The 23,025-nt window shown below is 48.3% G+C and overlaps 2 protein-coding genes across 6 annotated transcripts; both read left to right on the forward strand.

Moving 5' to 3' along the window:
* Positions 1-380: 380 nt before the first annotated feature.
* On the forward strand, positions 381-6,261 carry TNFRSF12A (TNF receptor superfamily member 12A). The gene is made up of 5 exons (XM_081167252.1): positions 381-578; positions 3,018-3,119; positions 3,998-4,132; positions 4,250-4,304; positions 5,408-6,261. The coding sequence occupies exons 1-4, from the start codon at positions 500-502 to the stop codon at positions 4,300-4,302; spliced, it is 369 nt and encodes a 122-aa protein (XP_081023378.1). The 5' UTR covers positions 381-499; the 3' UTR covers positions 4,303-4,304; positions 5,408-6,261.
* An 8,690-nt stretch (positions 6,262-14,951) lies between these two features.
* On the forward strand, positions 14,952-22,124 carry LOC308571970 (zymogen granule membrane protein 16-like). Of its 5 annotated transcripts, XM_081167626.1 has the most exons (5): positions 14,952-15,063; positions 17,943-18,443; positions 19,486-19,567; positions 20,106-20,238; positions 21,378-22,124. In XM_081167626.1, the coding sequence occupies exons 2-5, from the start codon at positions 18,333-18,335 to the stop codon at positions 21,736-21,738; spliced, it is 687 nt and encodes a 228-aa protein (XP_081023752.1). In that variant the 5' UTR covers positions 14,952-15,063; positions 17,943-18,332; the 3' UTR covers positions 21,739-22,124. The 5 variants fall into 5 exon arrangements, with proteins under 5 accessions (XP_081023752.1, XP_081023751.1, XP_081023753.1 ...); XM_081167625.1 differs by lacking the exon at positions 14,952-15,063 and having other exon boundaries at positions 17,863-18,443; XM_081167627.1 differs by lacking the exons at positions 14,952-15,063; positions 17,943-18,443 and adding an exon at positions 18,450-18,725.
* Positions 22,125-23,025: the final 901 nt, after the last annotated feature.

Below are 23,025 nucleotides of genomic sequence, written 5' to 3' on the forward strand. Positions count from 1 at the left end.
GGTTTCCAAAAGGAATAAAGCAAAGTGTACCTATTGAAAGAAAACCCCTAAGCATAATAAACTTAAAAGCCACAAAATCAAGGAGCAGCATGAAACAGGCTGTAGGGTTTGTTTTTGTGGGTTAAAGGAAAAACCAAAAACCTCAGCGGGACCCTCCTTCTGGGGAACCCAGGCGTCCTGGCACCCAGCTCTCCCGCCTCCCAGTCCCCGGTTAAATCCAGGCGACTCGTCGCCCTGCCCAGAAAATCCACAATTTCTCGCTCTGAGCTTTTCCTGCTTTAACTTGCTAGACAGCGCCCCCCCCCTCCCTCGCCCCCTTCCCAGATCAAAGGATGGAACCCAGGAGTCCTGGCTCCTTGCCCGCCAATCCTGGCCTTCCGGATCTGCGTGGGCGTCTCTATAGTGAGCCGAGGAAAGTCTTTGGAGCTGAGTCACAGACAGACCAGCGGTTCAGTCGCTCCTTTTCCTCATCCTCGGAGGCAGGGAGAGCGGTCGAGAGATGCTGCCGCCTTTGGGAGCCGTCCTGGTGGGGCTTTTCCCCTTCCTCTGCAGGATAGCCTCGGGAGAGCCGGTTCCAGGTAAAGGGGTCTCCGGAAGCGGCGGGGTGGGATGGTCTGGAGTGGTGTCGCCTCACCCAGCCACCTTCACAGCTATAAAGCCAAGGCGGGCAGGAGGCAAGGAGGTGAAACTTTTTCTCCCGGGCATGCAGATGGGGAGGCTGCACCTGTTGAACTTCTTCTGCCGCCTGCTAGTCCATCGATCTTACTACTGTCCACACTGACAGTGTAGCGGCTCTCCGGCGTCCCAGCCCCACCTGAGAATACTGGATCTTTGACGACGGGGTGGGCTAGGGATGGGGGCTGTTGGGCTCTCCCCCCGAGAACGCGAAGTGGCAAAGCAACCCAGATACGAAGGGGCCAAGCGAGTATGTCAGCTTTCGAATCACACAGAACTCCGTTCAACAGCCCTGTGTCTAGACGTAGCGGCGTTTCCATCCCTTCCTCTGCGTGGGTGTAAAGCTGCCGCCCTCTCTTGTGCTTCTCTAACAGTTGCTCTCCAGGCAGAATTGCAACAGGTGCAACCTTTTAAACCATTCGCGTCTGAGAGAGGGCTCGACCTGTTGAATGTTTGCCTGCGGGGACAGGGAAAGTGACGAGTCCAATGTTTGGAACGGATCCCCCCCCCCCATCCCGGCTTAATCCACAGCAGAGGCGATGGGGAGAGGGGGCGGGGTTCTAGCCCGCCTAGGAAAGGGAAGGCCGTCTGCCCATGCCCAGAGGCGCTCTCGACACTCACGATTTCCGCGAGTTAATGGCACGGAGCCCCCCCCCGCCCCCCGCGAAAAGATCAATGGCAGAAGCGAGACTGGTCCGCGTTGGAATTTCCATGAGTTCGGTGCCACGCCCCCTCGGCCAGCGCCGCCTCCCCATTGGCTGCCTTGCGGGTGAAAGTTTCCTTTTCCCCCGCGAGTCACAAGTGAGAAAACTTGGACAGGAGAGCAGGATCCGGGCAGCGGACAATTGGGGGCCTGGGGGGTGGGGAGAGAGAAATCTGACGTCCGCTGCATCAGGCGACCCACATGGTGACTCACCCACCGGCTCCGCCCCACCGTCTCTTTCGTTCCACTTCTGGGCCCGGCGCCATCTGTTTGCTCGCTTGCACGGGGCATATTTTATCAATGAAGTCACTTAAAAGGGGGGAGGGGGTCCTTGTCCTCCCCCGCGCCACAACTTCGCCACGTGATGCTCTCAGTCTTGACCCCCCGATGCTCTCCTGCTGCTACTGCTGCTCGGGTCTGGTTCAGGTTTCGGGGCGAAACACGACACCCCTTTCCCTACTGACGTTACCCCTCTGGGAATAGACCCTCATGTCATGGGATAGGGACAGGGACAGGAGAGCCTCGCGCATGGATCTTTTTCTTCTTTTTCATTCAGCTGTTAAGCGTCTTCATGTTCTGACTTGTCGCTTGATCGCTTTCATTCATTCAGCTTCTCCCTAATCGTCTTTCTCTCCCTCCCACCCCGGCTCCTTTTACAGCGCGCTCCTCCTAAGCCGCGATTTGCTCGGGAGTCCAGAGGCTGCAATGAGTCCAGCGGGCGTGGCTTCCAAAGAAGCCTGCTTGCCAATCCCAGCCCCCCCCAACCCCCCCCTTCATCTCTCTCTGGCTTGTAGCCTTTCCAAGCTGGTTTGGGAGGGCAGCAGAGCCGGCCAACACGGATGTCACATCCACACCATCCATTTAAAGCACATTCATGCCACTTTAACACCCATGGCTTCCCCCCCCCCCACGGAACATAGAGCCAACTCCTAGGGGCGAGGTCCTTTCACCCCCCCTAAAATATTTGAGGGGGCCATTCCCCCCCCCAGAAAGTTGATGGGCATTTCCATTCAAATGGGGGGGGGGTTTCGCATCATGTGATCAATTATGTGGGGCAGGGCTTACCTTCCCCCCCCCCCATATTTTATTCAAGTTGGCACCTTTGCTGGGAACCATAGCTAAGGCTGTTTGGAATTGTAGCTCTCTGTATGTGGGTAAACTACAGTTCCCAAGATTCTTGTGCTGGGGGGAGTCACGACTCTTACAGTGGTATAAACCTGCTGGATGTGACTTACCAAAACACCTGTATGTACTAGCAACATTCGTTTTTTCAAGTTTGATGTTTCATTATGTTTTTATATATGCTGTAAGCCGCCCAGAGTGGCTGGGAAACCCAGCCATAATAATAATAATACAATAATAATAGTAATAATAATAGCAGCAATAATAATAATAGTAATAATAATAATAATAATAATAATAATAATAATAATAATAACAACAACAACAACAATAACAACAACCACCTTTCAACAACAACAACCTTTTCCTCCAAGTAGCTCAAGGTGGTATATGTAACTCTCCCCATTTTATCCTCACAACAACTCTGTGAGGAAGGTTAGGCTGATACAGATGTCAGTGCTTCCACAGACAAGAGACTCCTGCCTAAATTTTCCTTTTCTCTCCCCCCCCCCTCCAGCTTCCGTGTGCCCCGGAGGCCAGTCTTGGAGCCCAGACCTGGAGAAATGCATGGACTGCTCTGTCTGCCAGCGTCAAAACAAGAATGACTTTTGCACCACATGTGAGTGGCCGGCCCCAACCCTTACCCAGCATGCACTGGGGCAGGAACCTTGGGTTGCTCCAGCTGCATTGACTTCTTATATTGACAAGCCGTTTGTGAGAGTAGAACTGGGATTGGGGGGGGGGGAGATTGAGGGCAGGAAGCCAGGAATGGTAGCTTTCTGCCTGCAAGGGTGATCTGCACCGAACCCCTCTCTATTTCATGCCCCTCCTTCCATTGCCTTCACAACAGCCCTTTAAGCCAGGCTATAAGATAGTGATAGGCCTGCGTGTCACCCCTCCACCCAGCAAGCTTTATGGCTGAACGGAAATTCGAACCCGGGCCCTAATCTAACATTCTCTACCCACTACACCGCACTGACACTGAAGGGTGCAGGACTCTGTGCATGGCAGGTACAGAAAAACTGGCATGAATCCAGGAAGAGGAGGACCAAATATCAAATGTACATAGAAAGAGATCTTCATCGCATTAAACAGAATTTGAAAAAAAAAATTTTTTTCGTTTGGGGGTTTGTTTTGCTTCTCTTCTCCCTGCACCCCCTTCTCCTCCCAGCTGGCATAAGTGTGTGCTGAAATCTGGTCTCCAAAAAGCCTGCGGCTTGAAAAGAAAAAGATCAGCGACATCCCCCAGCCTGAATTCGAAGCTGAGATTTGCAACTTTTTATTTTTGGCACCGTTTCGTTCCTCTTACAGCCGTGGGTCAAGCGAGTGGCCTTGTGGGAAATGGTTTAGCAGGAAGGAAAAGGGGATGTTTGTTGAAGACAAGTCTGGTTCAAATTGTTAAGAGACTCTGGTCTGAGGGGAGCCCCAGGAGGAAGTGCTGGGATCAGAAGCGGATCAGGCTAATTTTAACCCTTCCCTCTCTCTTCTCTCTGGCAGGCGGAGACCCTCAACTCCCAGACAACTTCAATATGTGGCTTATGGTGGGAGCATCTCTGGGTGCCTTAACTCTGGCGGTTTTGATAGGTGGCATCATAATCTACGCCCGCTGCCGACGGCGGGAGAAATTCACCAGTAAGTCGCTTCTTTCCCGTTATCTAACCCTAAACTGGAGTCTTTCCTGGGAGCATCTCGACAGCAGAGCCCCCCACCCCCGCACTTATGGCTAAACTTTGCCTTCTCTATTTCCAGCACCAATTGAAGAGACTGGCGGCCATTCAGCTCAGGAATCGCTGATACACTGAAGGTAAGAACGGATGCTTCCAATCTGTAACCACAGCTCCATCCTACCCCGCTCGCTTCTGCCAGCTGCATTAACTTAGCATCTTTCACTTAAAAAACAAGAGCCAAGTTTATAGTCCTCAAGAGCTGTAGGGGGAAAGCTGGGTAATGTCTCCAGGCTTTTCCTCTTCCTCCATTCCCATAATCCCAAAACTGGGTTTGAGAAAACGACAACGTGTGTTTGCAGGAGTATTTGTTAAATTAGGAGGACTGATGGTTGCAGATAGGGTTTTCTTTAACAAGGCATAGATTCAGTTGTGGGGATCATAGAATCGTAGAGTTGGAAGAGATTCTGACTGTGATCTAGTTCAATGCTCTGCCATGCAGGAATATGAACTGAAGCATCTATGACAAATGGCCACCCAGCCTCTCAGCGTCCAGCTCTCCTGGCCAAGCTCTGAGTAGTTGTTTCTCAAATCTCAACCCTGGGGGGGTGGGTCTTTTTATCTGATAAGTAAATAAATGCCCTTTCTCAGAGCAGCATAAACGGAACTCTGGTCTCTAACCCTCACAACAGCTCTGGGAAATAGGATACCCTGAAAGATGGTGTCTGGCCCCAAATTACCCAGTATGCTTTGGACCTGGGTCACTCTTAAGCCCACCTTCCCCAACCTGGATATGATGGGAGTCTTATAGCCAGGATGGCTGAGGGGCCTAAGGCGCTAGGCTCAAGTTGCAGCTCTCACCTGGAGGCACGGGTTTGAATCCTGCTTGTTGTTGTTGTTGTTTAGTCGTTTAGTCATGTCCGACTCTTCGTGACCCCATGGACCAGAGCACGCCAGGCACTCCTGTCTTCCACTGCCTCCCGCAGTTTGGTCCAACTCCTGCTGGTAGCTTCAAGAACACTGTCCAACCATCTCTTCCTCTGTCGTCCCCTTCTCCTTGTGCCCTCAATCTTTCCCAACTTCAGGGTCTTTTCCAGGGAGTCTTCTCTTCTCATGAGGTGCCCAAAGTATTGGAGCCTCAGCTTCTAACAATACGTATTTTTACACGGAAGCAGCGCTCTGCCTACATCCCACTTTGTCTCCATGCCTTTGACAACCCATTCTTTTCTCTCCCGCCCCACAGATCATCTTGGTCGACATTTCAAGCGCAAGAGAAGAGATAAATCCAGCCTCTTCATTACCTCTGACTTTTCCTGAAGAATCTGGGCAGGACGTTTTCCTTTGGCCCTGCAGGGGCCTTACACTTTTGCACACATGCCAACTGACTCACTCACTCACTCACCTTTGGGGGGGGCAACGTGGTGTGTGGGGAGGTCTTCCGCCTTCTTAACCTTCTGTACATTTCGGGAAAGGAAAAGAAAAGTATTTGTTTTCATCCCTTTGGAACGGCACATCCGTCTCCCTCTAAATTTTTCAGTGTTAGGGGAGGAGCAAAATGGGTGGGGGGGAAATGTCTCTCTTTTTCCCTCTGGTGCCCCACGATCTTAATGCCCCATATTGGGGAGATGAAATTTCATGCTGGGGAGTCAGCTGCAGAGAGAGCTTTTCAGCTGCCAAGTCTTCCCAGCTAGGTCACTTTTTGCTAGGAAGGTCACGGCATCGCCTGTGCCGTTTCCCGCTGCGGAGCATCTTCGGGCTAACAATGAATGTGATTCTTAGATTATCTGTATATAGAGAAGTCTTATTTGGGTGCTATGGCTCTCCAGGAGAGCAGCAGGGACTGTCTTTTCAACTGAGCCTCTTGCGCGGTGGCTGGGCCACCCCGCAAGGAGCCACAAGACCCCACTACCCTCAGTTCTTCCTGTTTCTCCTCTGCCCCTGGTGCTCAATCAGAGAGACACTGCTATTTATATCTCTAACGTTTAATTTTATGGGTGTGATTTTCAGGCACGGGGAGGGGGGGTGGGGAACAGCATGTCGTTTCATGAACCAGAGTTTGTGGATTTAAATAAAAAATAGAATTAATTATCGATGAAACGAGGGGTGCTTTATTTCGGTTGCGAAAGTGTGGCGGCACGACTGAATACTCGACAGCGTTCTATGCGGGCAACTCACCATTTACATGTGTGTCACCCCACACCCAGAAGTGGCACTTAAGGGGGCAAACCAAAACGGCGCAGACACAGTGTCCAGCAATCCCACCAGCCTTTGCAAGTCCAATCCCAAGAGTGCTGCTGGTTTCTTAAAGGGTTTCCTTTAAGAAGGGGTTCCGGAGGTTTAGAGGGTGTTTGCAGGCTTTTTCAATGGTGTCTGCCATATACACAATTTCACTTAAACGTGTTGTGCCTTTGAACGTAACCCCTGCGTAAATGGGAAGCTGCCTGAATTATTATTATTATTATTTGAGTGCTCAGAGCATTATGTATATACAGTGGTGCCCTGCAAGACGAATGCCTCGCAAGACGGAAAACTCGCTAGACGAAAGAGTTTTCCGTTTTGGAGGTGCTTCGCAAAACGAATCTCCTATGGGCTTGCTTCGCAAGACGAAAATGTCTTGAGAGTTCCTGCGGGTTTTTTCCCCTCCCCCCCTTTTTCTAAGCCGCTAAGCCGCTTATCAGCTGATCCGATAATCCGATAATCCGTCAATGGGCTTTCTTCGCAAGACGAAAAAACCTAGACAAGAGAGATTCTTTTCATCTTGCGAGGCACCACTGTAATGAATGAGGAATCCTTACAGCAGAAGTGGGCGGTCTGTGGCCCTCCAACTCCCATCAGTCCCAGCCAGTGATGCCAGTGGGTCAGGGATGACAAGAGATGTCATCTAGGACCACCTAGAGGGCCATTGGGTTCCCTGTCCCTTGGATGAGAATGAGAAGGACTTTGCGGGCAGGGGGGCTGCAGGTCTGACTTGTCTGAATTGTCCCCGTTCCTTGGACAAGGAGGGGAACCAGAAGGCAGCATAGCTCAACTCGCAAAGCCAGTTTTTGGGTCCTGAAGCTTGAACTGCTATGGGGGGCCCTTCGCAACCAACAACGAGGTCTGAGTGGCCTCCTTCAAGGGGGTTGTTCCATGACAGATCACCACAACTGACTCCCAAACTTTGGGGTTGTTGAAATACAGTGGTACCTCGGGTTACAGACACTTCAGGTTACAGACTCCGCTAACCCAGAAATAGTACCTCAGGTTAAGAACTTTGCTTCAGGATGAGAACAGAAATCGTGCGGCAGTGGCGCACCCCATTAGCTAAAGTGGTACCTCAGGTTAAGAACAGTTTCAGGTGAAGAACAGACCTCCAGAACGAATTAAGTTCTTAACTAGAGGTACCACTGTAGAGACAAGAACAAAAACAATTCGTTTGAGTCGTGCGACTAGACCCATCATTTTATAAGTTGCTTTTGGGGTTCCCTCTGGGATTAGAGGCCCTGAAGCTTTAGCTTCACAGTAGACCCATCCCTGATCATGGACACTCCTGTAAAAAAAAGGAGAAATACTTGCCTTTTCTCAAGAACTCATTTTCCCCAAAGAGTCCCTTCTTCCCTGCCATTCCCTGGCTGCCTCAAGCTGAGCTCTGGCCCTTTTCAAGCCTTGAGTGGTCCCAGATACGCAGCGAAATCAGATGGGGAGGGAGGGCATGGTTGGGAGTGCAGCAGCTGTTTGGGTGGTTTCCTGTCTTCCTTTACATCCAGAGCGTAGCCTGAAGGCACCTTGATGGAGCTCTCTCCTTAGGAACAGAGCAGGCCTGAACTTGGGAGACAGCGTGAGCTGCTGTCGGCACTTTGAAAGGCTGGGGTTGGCTGTTGTAATTGCCTTTAATTTGCTTCCTCCACAGACAAAGCACGGCCTGTAATGGATGACTACCTGCACTCATGGAAATTGTGCTTGCACCCCATTACCTTTCTGGGGCGTATCTCACCCAGTGGCTTCTTAGATGTAAGAAGCCTCCTCCCAGCTCCCCAGCTCTCATCATAGGACCTCTTCCAGGTTTCCCATCCCCCCCTTGTGTACATGGAAGGCTACAGTCTCCCAGGTATGCCTGCCTGTTATTTTCAAAGGTCAACAGAGGCCCTGCTCTGCGTAGCTGCACCTTCAAATGTCAGGCAGGTAATGGCGGGCGGCAGGGCCTTAGTAGTGGTGGCACCTCATCTTTGGTGGCGCTTTCTCGCCCGGTAACATTGGCTCAGCAGCACCTGCAAGAGTAGTGTTTGCACACCAGGCAGCAACTTGTTCTGATTCCCTGAGCAGTGGCTTCTTTGCTCCGGTTGCTTCTTATTACAGCTTCTCCAATTATTACTATTATTATGAGGGTCTGTACACATGCTGGCTATGATACATACAAACCCCGCTTGCATATATAGGACTGCAGCCTCGGTTTAATTTTCTCTTGATGCTCATAGCTCAGCTCGGTTGATTAGAGCGTAGTGCTGATAATGCCAAGCTTGCAGGTTCGATTCTTATTTTTTTTACCACGCTGTGTCTCCTAATGCTCTGCTTGGGATCACTTGGAAGATGGCCAGGTTGCGGCAGGGGGAGGCCCTGTAGGTAAGGAAATGCTTATTAACCAAGCCACATAACCATTAAATGCTTCTGCAATCTCCCGTCTCTCCCCCGGCTCTTCTCTTCTTTAATTTTATTCTTCACTTCCCGATTTCTGTCCTTTAAAAGCCTTTGGCTGGGTCCTCCCCTCCTCCCCCATAATTTCCTTTCTCCTCTTCTCTCCCCCCCCCCCAGCTCTCCCTGTGACTCACCCTCTCCCTCTCTTTTCCTTGCACTTGCCCTTATGGCCTCGCTGGCTGCACATTCCTGTCCCCTTAGTTCATACCAGCCTGTCCGCTGACACCACCCAGTGAGTCATCTGAAGGTGGTGGGGCAGCTTGAGCCAGAGAGGGAGGGAGAGCGTGACTTGGGGGGGGGGCAGAGGAAGCTCTCAACACCTGAGCCTCCCTCCGACTGCAGAGATCAGTCCAAAGTCTGCTACAAAAACCCCTTCAATCAGTCTAGTTCCCCCCCACAGAGATGTTGTCTGTGAAGCAGGTCAGACCAACTCTATTTGAACTCTTAAGGTGTGTGAGATTTTTAAAAATAAACTAAAAATGAGGTGATGTCGATCCACTGAGAGAACGTCTGTTCTGTATTGTAAGAGAGCTTAATATAGCTCAGAGATCGACAAGTGTAACTTCATAGCAGCGGAGCTCAGAACTTCAGCAGCAAAGAACTTGAAGAGGCAAGAACAATTTTAAAAAGCAAAATCTTAAGAGTGTCTTTAAAAAGAAAATGAAGCTACAACTGGCCCTAGCTAGCCCTGGTCTCTCTGGGAATAAGAGGGGGGGTGTTGGTCACCGGTTACTTTAAAACATCATGGGGTTCAAACACCTGAAATAGATGAAACTCTTTTTTGTGGACCGAATAAAAAAGATTGCTTTATTCTCAGTTCTTGTCTGCTTCCAGATGGCCTGCTTATTGAGCATACCTGATCCTGAGTTGTTTACAGGTTAGTGAGGCTACACTGGCTATTTTCATCCTGATTTGTTTGTGGGGAGGTTAAATGTCATTATCCCATATTTTCCCGTCTGTTTCCCCATCACTTTCCTTATTGCAAACTGTCAGGTGATTGCTGGGTAAATATTCTCCATTGTAATGGTGCAACCTGAATTGGCCAGTATGTGGTTGAATCTCACCCCAAAATAGCAGCAGTCTGAAAGTGCCCTTAGTAATGTGGGTAAAGGACCACTTTGATCGGGTTGAATTGTGGGAGGGATCAAATTTAAGAAGATAGGTAAAAGTAAAGGACCCCTGGACGGTTAAGTCCAGTCAAAGGTGACCATGGGATTGCTTTCAGGCCAAGGGAGCCGGCGTTTGTCCACAGGCAGCTTTCCGGGTCATGTGGCTGGGACACCGTGAGTGCACAGAAACACCATTTACCTTCCTGCCGCAGTGGTACCTATTTATCTACTTGCACTGGTGTGCTTTTGAACTGCTAGGTTGGCAGGAGCTGGGACAGAGCGACGGGAGCTCACCTTGCCATGGGGATTTGAACTGCTGACCTTCCAATCGGCAAGTCCAAGAGGCTCAGTGGTTTAGACCACAGCGCCACCTGCGTCCCCACTGAAGGATTCAGAGTTGAACAATCACTCTTGTGTTCATGAGGAACTTTAGGAATTGTAGCTCTGTGAGGGGAATGCTGGTCTCCTCAAATCTCTCAGCACCCCTAACAAACTACAGTTGCCAAAATGGTTTAATGAGTGTTAAAAGTGGTATCTCAGTGTTATAAATGTATGGTGTGAATACGGCCTAAGAGAGATGGTTCAGTATTCTCCAACATACAGTGGTACCTCGGGTTAAGTACTTAATTCGTTCTGGAGGTCCGTTCTTAACCTGAAACTGTTCTTAACCTGAAGCACCACTTTAGCTAATGGGGCCTCCAGCTGCCGCTGCGTGATTTCTGTTCTCATCCTGAAGCAAGGTTCTTAACCCGAGGTACTATTTCTGGGTTAGCGGAGTCTGTAACCTGAAGCGTATGTAACCTGAGGTACCACTGTACAGTCATACCTCGGGTTACAGACGCTTCAGGTTGCCTTTTTGGGGGTTATGGACGCGCCAAAACCCAGAAGTTCCAGAACGGGTTGCTTCCAGGTTTCAGCAGTCACGAATGTGCAGAAGCGCTAAATCACACTTTGCATATGCGCAGAAGCGCCGAATCACAACCATTGCGTACACAGATGTGGCGCTGTGGGATGTGAACGCGCGTCCCACACAGATCACGTTCGCAACCCGAGCGTCCACTGTACATCCAACTCCCAAAATTTCTGGGTTGAAGTGTCGAGTGTTCTGCTGCCCTCTGCCTGGGAAGTAAACCCTTTTCATGCATTATTTTGGCCAAGGCAAAAATGTGGGGGCCAATCACCCCACAAGTGACATCCCTATCCAAATAGGGACAGATTGCTCCCAGTATTCAAGAAGATACTATCCAACATCTAACCCCACTGTGTTTACAGATACGGGGATAATTCCCATGACTGGCTGATTACTAAAGGCGCTTCCAGACTGTCGCTATTTCTGGATGAGATTCAATCACATACCAAAAATTCAGGACAGGAGAGGGTTGTGAAATACCAAACACAAGTCTAACATGCAGCAACCATTGCAAGGAAGCATATACTATGCTAAAACATGAAAATAGAGCACTACAACGAATAGGATTAATCAGGAAAACCTGGGAGCAATCGGAGATCATAAAATTAACCACTGCGATGCACCTCTATAAAATTATCAGAGAAGAAATGTTGAAACAGGTGCCTGCGGTAAATTGCATTGAAAAATAACTGGGCATAATAGACACAGGGTTAAATCAAATGCTGTCATTAAGAGTGCATGTGGCAGGGCAAAGAAGTTGGGCTTTTTAGAAGTGGTTTATGCTTATTTATACATGTGCCTATGGTGGGAAAGTTTTGTATCTGTGTTTTGCCACATCGATAAAAGTTAAATAAATAAATAAAAATCAGGTTGATTTGGAGGCCTCGCATAACAAACCTGCTTCCCTCCCCTCCAAATTTGACTTTTAGTGGTAAAGAAATAGTTGGGGAAATGGACTGGAAATTGGGGGGGGGGGATTTGCTCCCAGCCTCTCTCCCAATAAATCAGAAGGAATTCTCAACAAACGGCCGGTGCTATCTAGTCTCTGTGCAAGCAGCTCAGGATAAACACTCAATAAACAGACTGTCTGGAACAGGTTGAATCATCACAACTGTGAACTTACTCATCACCTTAAGCCAGCCGTCTTCCGCCTTTGCACCTCTTACCCCAACCTGCAAAATGGTACTCCACTTTTTAAAAAAGTATTTATTTCCATTTTAACTGTTTGCTTCTCTCCCATTCCTTTGAGGATATTTTTGTACAAAAAATCCCCCCCAAGTGGTGCAGTTGGTGCAACCCATCACTTAAAGACCAAGAAACCATCCTGTTATTCGTACCAGAGGATGAGTCATGCTGGCCACATGACCCGGAAGCTGTACGCCGGCTTCCTCAGCCCATAAAGCGAGATGAGCGCCGCAACCCCAGAGTCGGCCACAACTGGACCTAATGGTCAGGGGTCCCTTTCCCTTTCCCTTTAGCATGGGGATTAGCAGCTAATAAAAGTTTGGGGGCTCTTTTGTTCGGGGCTTCCATCTTGTTCCACCTTGTGGCAGGTGGGAGTCCTGTCGCGACATTGGTATCGTGCAGCAAAGGCCCTTTGAATAGATAGGAAGAAACTGTGATGAAGTGTTTTGTGGGGACAAATCACAAAAGTCACAAAAGCGATACTGCTGGTTTTGGTAGTGGGCTGCCTGTGCATGATATCTGCTGGAGGGGCAACCCCCCCCCAACCTAAACATAAATTCCTGCAACAATATATATGAGACTATCCCTTCTGCCGCCTCAGAACTCTGATCCCCTCATTTTGCTGCATATATAAGATAAAGGGACCCCTGACCATTAGGTCCAGTCGTGGCTGACTCTGGGGTTGCAGCGCTCATCTCCCTTTACTGGCCGAGGAAGCCGGCGTACAGCTTCCGGGTCATGGGGCCAGCATGACTAAGCCGCTTCTGGCGAACCAGAGCTGCACACGGAAATGCCATTTATCTTCCCACCGGAACGGTACCTATTTATCTACTTGCACTTTGAGGTGCTTTCGAACTGCTAGGTTGGCAGGAGCAGGGACCGAGCAACGGGAGCTCACCCCGACGCAGGGATTCGAACCGCCGACCTTCTGATCGGCAAGTCCTAAGCTCTGTGGTTTAACCCACAGCGCTATCTGCGTCCCTTGCTGCATATATAGACCAAAGCTTAATACAGACTTAATAAGGTGACAACGGAAAGTAAGACCCTACTGATCTTTACAATGGGCCTCACTTCCGAATAAGCACACACTCATGGACTGTTGTGTAAGGGTTTCTATCCTCAAAGAACCATAGAACTGTAGAGTTGGAAGGGACACCCCGGGGTCATCTAGTCCAACCCCCTGAGATTCAGGAATCTCAACTAAAGCATCCGTGGCAGATGGCCAGCCAGCCTCTGCTTTCAAAACCTTCAAGGAAGGAGAAGAAACACGTGCATCAAATATGGGAAATCCTCTTCTTCTTCTTCTTCTTCTTTCTTTTTTGCTAGGTTTTTTAAAAAGGACCATACTTTTAAATTGCATTTAAAAATCGGGAGAGGCAACCGCGAGAAGATTAAAGAGATGGAAATTGCAGAAGAGGAGGAGAAAGCTCAGACGGGATAAACTCATGGGGAAGGAATGTGTGGGGCTGTGTGCGCGCGCGCTGGGAGATCGGAGCTAGCCAGCCGGAACAACAGAATGAATCACAGATTGAAAGGAGGAGAGTCGGCAGGGAGTTGGAGAGAACAAATGACTCTCCCTCCCTCTCTCACACACACAGAGGGAACCCAGGAGATCGGGCTGGGAGTCCACGTGTCTTGGTGTGCGGCCCTCCCTGCCTAGCCTATCGCTCCTTTTTGGGTAGGGGGGGCCGGTCCACTTTCCCTTCCCAGGCTGTCTCCGGAGTGCTGGGGGTCCCCTCTCATTCAAGCCAGTCCCCGGCGGTGCCACTTGCTAGTCAAAATAATTAATTTCAGACATTCCAGAGGAACTGGAGCCAAAAAGAAAGAAAAGGGAGCGAGGCTCCTTTGAAGAGGCGGGTGAGTCAGGCAGTCCAGTTCCGGAGCGGAAGCCGGGTGGGGAGGTGGGCTTTTAATCCTGAAATGCTCCTGTGGCCTTAACTGTTGCGCTGCAGGCAGAAATTCAACAGGTGAAGCTTCCCTCCCTTACAGATAGTGCTAAGCTTGTTTTGGCCTGTGTGTGTCTCTCAACTTCACCGCACCCCTGCCAGTAGCAACAAGGTAAAGGTAGAAAGGTAAAGGACCACTGGATGGTTAAGTCCAGTCAAAGGCAACTCTGGGGTTGCGGCGCTCATCTCGCTTTTCAGGCCGAGGGAGCCGGCGTTGGTCCACAGACAGCTTTCTGGGTCATGTGGCCAGCATGACTAAACCGCTTCTGGCACAACAGAACACCATGACGGAAGCCAGAGCCCATGGAAACACTGTTTACCTTCCCGCCGCAGTGGTACCTATTTATCTACTTGCACTGGCATGCTTTTGAACTGCTAGGTTGGCAGAAGCTGCGACAGAACAACAGGAGCTCACTCCGTCACAGGAATTCGAACCGCTGACCTTCCGATCGGCAAGCCCAAGAGGCTCGGTGGTTTTAGATCCAGTGGCGTAGCGTGGGGGGTGCAGGGGGGGCCAGCCGCACCGGGCGCAACATCTGGGGGTTAGGGTTAGGGGGCGCAAATCCATGGGTTAGGGGGCGCAAATTACTTGCCTTGCCCCGGGTGCTGACAACCCACGCTACGCCACTGTTTAGATCACAGCGCCACCCACATCCCTTTTTACCTTTACTTAGCAACGAAGACCTACTTTACAGCGCTGTTGTGAGAATTTGCTTGATAATACGACAAGCAGCACCTAAAGGAAAAAACTAATAACAAGTGTTTCGTTGCTCTGATTTCATTTCTTGGAAGTTCAGAAAGCTACAAAGATTGCCACTTTTATTTCCTGGCAGGGCACTTGCACCCTCAGGGAGCTGCCTGAAAAAGGGAAATATTCAGCTAGTTAAGAGTTTCTTAGCTCTGTGTCTCCATGCCAGGAAGAAAATATGCACATTTTGTTTTGTGTTTTGCCTGCGGCACAAAGGCTGGAGGCATGGGAGTCCCTGCAGAAAAAGTGGTGGCAACGATACTTTTCAGCAACTCCACTTTCACACAAAACAACCCCCCACACTTTTAAAAGCGCAGTTCTGCTTCACAGGTAAAGAAGCAAAGGGAGAGGACACAGAAGAGATGGTCTCCTATTTTAAAAAAACACAGACTGCTACTCCTTGATGGCTTTTTCCCATAAGAGAATTAGCACCAGGTTGCCAACTTTTTTACTGCACCCTACTCCTGTGCCGAATCATATTCACCTGCAGGTTAGCAGGTGACTGTTCTGCACCACAAAAAAGCTTGATCTGCTTTTTCCTGTGTTGAAAAGCAAATCTAAAGTCAAAGCCATAGGTCAGTTGGCAGCCTTAACTGCTACAGTCATGCTCCTTTTCTTTCACTGGTTCCCAAATTATTGTCCCACACAGATTTAAAAATTGCTGAGGGTCACGGCAGACCACTTATTTTTTTTCTGCTTACTGTAGCAATTGTAACGTGCTGGATTATTTTTAATTGCATTTTTGCAAATATGCCACAGACCGCCTGGATGAAGCTAGGTTTGGGAATCTCTATACCACACACTGGTCAAAACCACCTCCAGGGGATGGGAGAGGCCAGGATCCGACCTACTGACCAGATTTTGTTTCATAACTCCCTCTCTGTGGCGCAGACTCTATGATTTCACAGGGGACCTCCGTTCAAAGCCAAAACACTCTGTGATTCCCCTCTCCCTGTCCTCCAGCGACGTCACAAAATATGCTTCTCTGTGTGGTTTAAAATGAGGAAATGCACATAAATAGTGTTCACGAGGTTGGCATTTTTTTTTTTTCTTACAGACAACTGCTACAGACCAAGTCACATTTCCTTCTGGCAAGATGGCAGTTGTTAGGTTGTGGGCGAACATATCAGACGACCCAGCGATTCTTCCAAAGCAGCTCTTTATTTGTAAGCTGGAACAGAACTGATCTGAGGAGCTCAGTCAGCCTGCTTATATAGAGCTCCAGAACAATGTAACTGTTGCCATTTTCTAAAACTAGCCAATCACTGAACGTCACTTTCGATCCTTCATTTGCATAACTATCTACAGTATCCCCCTGCTGGCCCAGGGTGAGAACTTCAGTACATAACACCAGTATTGGTGCATAAGAGGCAGAAATTCAACCGGTGAAATTATTTCCTTCACAACCCCTGGGAATGATTCTCCTGGGGCAAAGCAGCTCATGTTGACAATCCGTGTGGTACAGCCCAGATTACACCACATGTCGGACCCGAGTTCAGATTCTTGTTCCCTGACCAGTTCTAGATTTGAGGAGTCTCTGGGCAAAGCATCCTCTGGAGGTCCACCTCCTCTGTTGGTGGGGCCTAGCGGACTCATATATTTAAAGCTAGTTTAAGGCACATTTCCTCCACCTCTTCCCAAAGAATTCTGGGAAATGTAGTTAGCAACAGTTCCCAGCGCCTTTCGTAAACTACAGTTCCCAGGATTCTTTGTGCTTTAACTTTATGGTGTGTTTCCACAGCCTCAGGCTGTCCCACCTCGCAGGCTCCTTGTGAGGATAAAAGGGCCTTGAGTTTCTTAAAGGAATGACAGGATAAAAATATTGCCAAATATTACCTGTTAACATTCCAGTCTGGAGGGAATTGTGATCATTTCTACAGCAGAAGATGGCTTATCTGTAAATCAACCCAGGTGATGTAAATAAGCTTTGGGGTTGTTGTGGTGGTGGTAAAGTCACCATAAGGTAGTTTCAAGTCCTTAAAAGGCTGCTATTCACATATTATGTCTATGAAGTAGCTAATATAACTAATATAGACACAGGCTCTGCCACCAGGTTATATGGCAGCTCTGCAGTGTCTGCTGCCACCTTGTGGCATTTTTGTGCCTCTGCAGAAAAGTGTCACTGAGATCTGTCAAAATAAAAAAATTCCTTCCAGTAGCACCTTAAAGACCAACTAAGTTAGTTAGTTAGTAAGTAAGTTAGAACTAACTTAGTTGGTCTTTAAGGTGCTACTGGAAGGAATTTTTTTATTTTGACTATGGCAGACCAACACGGCTACCTATCTGCAACTGATATCTGTGTTGGGTTTAATGCTGTATATACTGTCTTCTAGGGAGGGATGGTTACTAGACTGCAAATTCCACCTGCCTGAAGAGAGGCTAAGGTGCTGTTTCAGCTTCTCACACTGCAAATCAGGGTGCGGCATGACCTGCCCCTGATGGACAGATCAGGGAGACCTTTAATTTATTAATAATCATCCCTGATCCACTCTCATTGGAGTCGCTACGTTTTTATAACTGGAAAACTGCCACTCAAATATTGTTAATTGATGTATCTAAGAAATGCTGTATGGCTTTCAAAAAACACATCCCCTTCCCCATTCCCCCACTATTTTCTCTCCCCCCCCCCTTTAGGTTTTCTTTTCTTGTTAATACTTAAATATCTATAGTATTATAATATCTCAATTAGAAATGTTTCATAATTGTTTATGAACCACCCTACTGCCCTACCCTCCGCTGGGCTTCCCGGGTACTGGAAAGTCGGCCTATGTGAAGAAAATGAGATTAGGCCGAGTAGATTAGGCCTTGCCTTGCCTTCGCCCCACCCCCTGCATGCAGCCGATGTTTCTTGATTTTACTGCTGTGGGGTTTTTTTGTTTTTTGTTTTGGTAAACCACTTTGCAGGTTTTTTAAAATAAATTTTATTAAATAAATAAACAATAAAAATAAATAAAATAACACAAGCCCAAACGCAATCCATCCTGTAGATTTAAGTATCTGTCCAGGGCCCAGAATCCACATTTCTTTGTAAGAAAATATGAAATAACGTAAAACCATTTTTGCAGGCAAAAAACCCCAAAAACAACAATGGGGTGGGGGGGGGGAGAGAACAAGAAATTTTCAGCACCGGGTACCACCTGACCTTCCTATGCCTCTGAACCAGACCCAGAGACATTTCACAGAAGACTGTGCTTGTTTTGTCTTTATAGATTTGGAGGACAGATGCCAGATGTTGGTGCCAGTTTTCAAATCCTCGCCCTCTGGCTCTCTGGAAAAGGACCTGTTCAATAGTTAAGAAGGGCTTAAGTGCATTTCTGCAGGCCCTGAAAAACTTCCAGCGGCTGGCTTTGTGCTGCCCCAAACTGCTGTTAAAAGCACATGAACAGGCCAGACCACTTTGTTTTTCTTGATAAACTGGTAACCTTAGATTCGGCAAATTTCATTGCAAATTATTCCTTCTGTTTCCAAAGTTCAGAGATGAGTGCCATTATTTATGTTGCCTTTATTGCTATTTAAGTTGCATGCATGGAAATCTTAAGACTTTATTTTCTAATATGTCACAGCAATAGATTTTGTTTTTAACCCTAGTCAGCAAGGAGATGTCCATATCTTTATTTGTTGCAGGAGTTTTTAAAAAGAATGTTGAAGCCTTTGATTACATTTCTGTTCTGATTTCTGGAATCCAGCTTAGCTCTCTGAACAACGAACAGGTAGGAGGAAATATTAGATCACAATAGAGGAACTGTTTGGTAGCCCAGGTGCCTACAAGCAGGGAAAACGAAACTCCCCGAGTAAGATAACCTGGTGCCAAACCAATAGGAACCACTTTTCTCAAAGAAAAGGTTGTATTTTCTGCAGGAGTGGCAGGTTTCAAGAACTTGTAATGCCTTCTTGGCATTAATGTAGCAAAGGCACAAGGAGGGGTCCACCCCACTTACGCTTGCCTGAACAAGGTAATTTGCGGGAGTTTTGCTGGAGAAACAAGTATTGCTGTAAGTAGGCTCACCAAAGCGACAAATTGCAAGACTGAAGCTATACATAAATGCAGCATCTCTCAATATTTTCCAAGGGGAAAAAATATGGGATAAATAAATATCTCTTTTTTAATGGCTATGGAAGCAAGGGTGTTTAAAAAACAACAGTAACAGCAAAAGCCAATACAGCTCTACTCAAAAGTAAGCCCCATTAACATCAGTGGGACTTGCTCCCAGGTAAGGATTGCAGCCTAAAGAACCTAGGGTGTGTTTTGTTTTTTTTTAAAAAAGTGTGTTTTAGTACATTGTCGTTAACATGGCGTTTTATTCTTTAGCTTCAGGTGATTTTTTTTCTTTGAAAACTTTTCTGACATTTGCATGTAAAATAGAAGTTAGATAGACCCAAGGCTGTATTCAGAGCTTCGTCATCCGAAAACAGAGAATTTGATTCTAAAAGAATAGTGTGGCTTGAGAGCATTAACACACACACACACACACACACACACACACACACACACACACACCTTGGAGGATTGTATTTGCTATTTTCAATACTATTCTTGGAGCCAATGATTCCCTCTTTCAATGGCTTCCGCCTCGTCCCCTCCCCTAAAATAAAAAATCTGGATTTGACTTGCATAAATTCTATATTCCCTGCCACAGATTCTCACAGGCTACTATTGCCATGAGAAGAGGTGAGAGCCGAGTCATTTTGCTATCTGGTTAAGAAATTGATAAGCCCATGTGAGCTGTAACCTTGTCTCTTTTAAACCTCCAGACCTTCCCCTTTTCAGCTTCCAAGATGCCGGTGTTCATTCTTCTGAGCCTCCTCCTCCATGATGTTGTGTCTGGTGGTCCAGGTAAGGTCACAAAAGGGGCTAGCTGTTACTGCATTTTGCATCTGGAGAATTAAAAGAAATGTTGTGATAATTTGCAAGGAGGAGGAGCAGTGTGTGTGTGTGTGTGTGTGTGTGTGTGTGTGTGTGTGTGTGTGTTGGCTGCAAGGGAATATGCATTGGAAGACTGGACTAAAGCTGTGTATATGCCTTTAAATCTCATTTGAAGCCCATTCTTTCCCTCAAAGAATTCTGGAGCCTGTAGTTCATCCCTCACAGCAATGCAATTCTAAGCAACCCTTAACAAACTACAGGGCCCAGAATTCTTTGAGGGAAAGATTGGGCTTCCAAGGTATAGCATGCAAACAGCTTAAAATAAGCAACAGCTGGTGTCACTAGGTTGGAAAAGATTCAGAAAACAGCAAGCAAAATGATCCAGGGGATGAAGTGAAAGTTTGTAGCTTCTGAGACTTTTGAGTTTAGAGAAAAGGGTCAATAATGGATTAAATCAACCTGCCTTTTAATTTGTTAACCTATTGCTCATCCCCCTTTGTGGATCCAGCCCAGGCAAGTTTCTCGTCTTACTCGGGAGAATATGGCGGCAGCAGTGGGGAACATTTTGACCAGTCCAGGAATCAGCTGGATGGCCCCATAACAGCTCTGAGGATACAGGCGAACAACAAGTATATACTGAGGTTTGTATGTCTTTTGGGGTGCTACCTGTGTGTGGCAGATTCAGCAAGGTTAGCAGAGGGGATCTTCAGTGACTGGGGAGCCACAATGTCACTGAAAACAGTGGCGCACGTTTCTGAGTAGCATAGGCTTGGGACCAGTCCTCCCGAGTAACACCTCATCTGTAAATACAGAAGAAGAAGAAAAATGCTGGATAAACCCACAGGATAGACAGCAGCTTTGGGCAAATACAGTCATACCTCGGGTTGAAGTAGCTTCGGGATAAATATTTTCGGGTTGCGCGCTGTGGCGACCCAGAAGTAACAGAGTTCTTTACTTCCAGGTTTCGCTGCTCGCGCATGCACAGTCAAAATGACTTCACGCACATGCACAGAAGCGGCGAATCGCAACCCACACGCACACAGACACGGGTTACGTTTGCTTCTGGATGCGAACGGGGCTCCGGAATGGATCCCGGTCGCATCCAGAGGTACCACTGTATTTATATCTGACCCAGGCTCAGTTCTTTGGGTTGTTGGGTGGTGATAGGGCAAAGGCTTTATGGGAAGAGGAGTAGTTCTTGCCACTAGATTTGGGTTGGGCAGAGGACCCAAACCACAAACAGCAGGAATGGGGAATTTGATCCAGCCAAGTTTTACAGGGAGGTGGGGGCTGCCGACTTGTCAATCGCTTGATATCACAACGATGTCAGGAGACCTGTTTCTACTCACCTGGAAGATCAGTTGATTATCAGGATTCTCATAGCTCCCTAAAGCGCAGGGGGTACTGCATCCGGCCAGTGGACGGGACAGTTATCTCCCCCACCTCCTTGTGGGGGGCCACTGAGCTGTCAGTCACCTGACATCAGATCACAGTGATATCAGGTGACCCATTCACCTGGTTGTCAGGATTTGCAAAGTGCCACACACAGACTTATGCAAGCCCCTGGCTCTCATCTAGTGTAACTGGGCCCAGAAATTCCTGTGCGATTTCCCTGCTGACTGAGAACTGATGATGTACAAATTGCCTGATATGGTGGTGAATCCTGGCTGGTAATTAAAAGTGGTTGTCTGTTGGTTTCTATCCGAGATGCAGCTGTTAAACACTGTCCCTCAGAAGGTGGTGGCCTTCACTAACCACAATCCATCCCTTGTCACTGCAGCATCCAGGTTCGCTACGGCGGCCTGTGGTCCAGGATTGAAGGAAACCCCTCAGGGAGCCAATCTGTGATGCCACTGTTTCCTGGAGAAGGCATCGTGCAAGTCTTGGGCCGCTTCGGAAGCTTTGTGGAGTATATTGCCTTCCGCACCAACCTCGGCCGTGTCTTTGACTACGGGGCTGGCTCCAGTTTGGGGGTCGCCTTCGACGCTGAGCCTTTGTTCCCAAACACCGTCCTGCGCTACATCAGCGGCCGCTCAGGGCCTTTGGTCAGCGCTGTCGGGTTCCACTGGGACAAAGAAGAAGGAATTGGAGGGTGGCATCAATCCACTGGCTCTCCACACACCAAGAATAACAGCCCATAGGACAGAACTGTGATCCATCTGCCTTCAACGTTTCCTTGGGTGTCAATAAAAGCAGCCGAGGGATTATGGGAGAAGGTAAAGCTGGAAGTCAAGAGAACTGGAAGTGAAGTGGCAGGGAGGTTCATGCTTTATCTATCTATATAAATGTGTAGAACACATCAACCAAAAAGGAAGAAGGAAAGGGAGGCACCGCAATACATATGGTATTTCTCCCTTCTTATAACAGGGCTATATTATTCAACATTAGTATCCTATCCATTATGGAGTATATTGTGGTAAATAACGGCCCCTGTTTTTCGTCTCATCCCATTGTGTCCATGCATTGGTAGCGGTTGCCAGTCATGTTCCTTATCAGCTACGTACACAATAAAGCATTGCCAGCTCTTATAGAATGTGTCCTTTGTTTTAACAGTTTTACTTAAAGTCTGAATTTGCTAGGATGGTTCGTATTTCATATTACACCAGTCCTCAAAGATCTACATTGGCTTCCGGTACGTTTCCAAGCACAATCTCAAGTGTTGGTGTTGAACTTTGAAGCCCTAAACAGCCTCGGCCCCATATACCTGAAGGAGCATTTCCAAGCTCATCGGGTGGGGGGGGGGTAACATGATTGACAGGGAAGACCAGAGCCCAGGTGGGATGAGGGCAAGGGGCAAAAAAAGTGTCTCACTTGCCAGGCAGCCACGGGTGGGTTTCTCCTCCCATTTTGTGAGGGGGTGCAGTATTCCATGCCTGCAGTAGGAACACCCCCTGCCCACCCCCACTTCCAAATCTTTGACATCTGCTGGGAGGGCGTCCCACAGGGCAGGAGCAACTACCGAGAAGGCCCTCTGCCTGGTTCCCTGCGACTTCACATCTTGCCATGAGGGAACCACCAGAAGGCCCTCCGTGGGCGATTGGGGGGGGGGCAGAATGATGATGGAGCTGTTGTGTGCCACACAACCTGCCCTCTGCCCCCTAAGCTGAGCCTGCTGCCCTCAGGCATGCTGTCCCATTGCCAGTCTGGAATGGGCCAGGGAGAGAGAGGGGAGAAGGGAAAAATCAACTAATCTGTCACCTCAGGCAGCAAAATGGGTAGAAACTCCACTGGCATGATGCCTGGTTCCTATGTTAGAGAATCGCTTCCAGCCAGGAAATTCTGGTGTGGCTTCTAACTCTTCCCACTTGTCATTTCCCCTCCCAGGAAGGAAAATGAGGGGGAGCGCCCAGCAGTTTATGGGTTGGCTCGGCTAATAATATCTGCGTAAAATGTTTATCAGGGGAAGAGGAGGGGAGATCTCTGTTCAC

The sequence above is a fragment of the Podarcis bocagei genome (assembly GCF_964188305.1).
Source record: "Podarcis bocagei genome assembly, chromosome: 13".
Taxonomy (NCBI): domain Eukaryota; kingdom Metazoa; phylum Chordata; class Lepidosauria; order Squamata; family Lacertidae; genus Podarcis; species Podarcis bocagei.

What these genes read in the sequence shown, in the direction of transcription:
- TNFRSF12A (XM_081167252.1), top strand. Translation starts at nt 500, where the DNA reads ATGCTGCCGCCTTTGGGAGCCGTCCTGGTGGGGCTTTTCCCCTTCCTC. An exon ending in CTCGGGAGAGCCGGTTCCAG is followed by an intron (nt 579 to 3,017) that starts GTAAAGGGGTCT and finishes CCCCCCCTCCAG; the next exon opens with CTTCCGTGTGCCCCGGAGGC. An exon ending in ACGGCGGGAGAAATTCACCA is followed by an intron (nt 4,133 to 4,249) that starts GTAAGTCGCTTC and finishes CTCTATTTCCAG; the next exon opens with CACCAATTGAAGAGACTGGC.
- LOC308571970 (XM_081167626.1), top strand. Translation starts at nt 18,333, where the DNA reads ATGTCCATATCTTTATTTGTTGCAGGAGTTTTTAAAAAGAATGTTGAA. An exon ending in TGTTGTGTCTGGTGGTCCAG is followed by an intron (nt 19,568 to 20,105) that starts GTAAGGTCACAA and finishes TTGTGGATCCAG; the next exon opens with CCCAGGCAAGTTTCTCGTCT. An exon ending in AACAACAAGTATATACTGAG is followed by an intron (nt 20,239 to 21,377) that starts GTTTGTATGTCT and finishes TTGTCACTGCAG; the next exon opens with CATCCAGGTTCGCTACGGCG.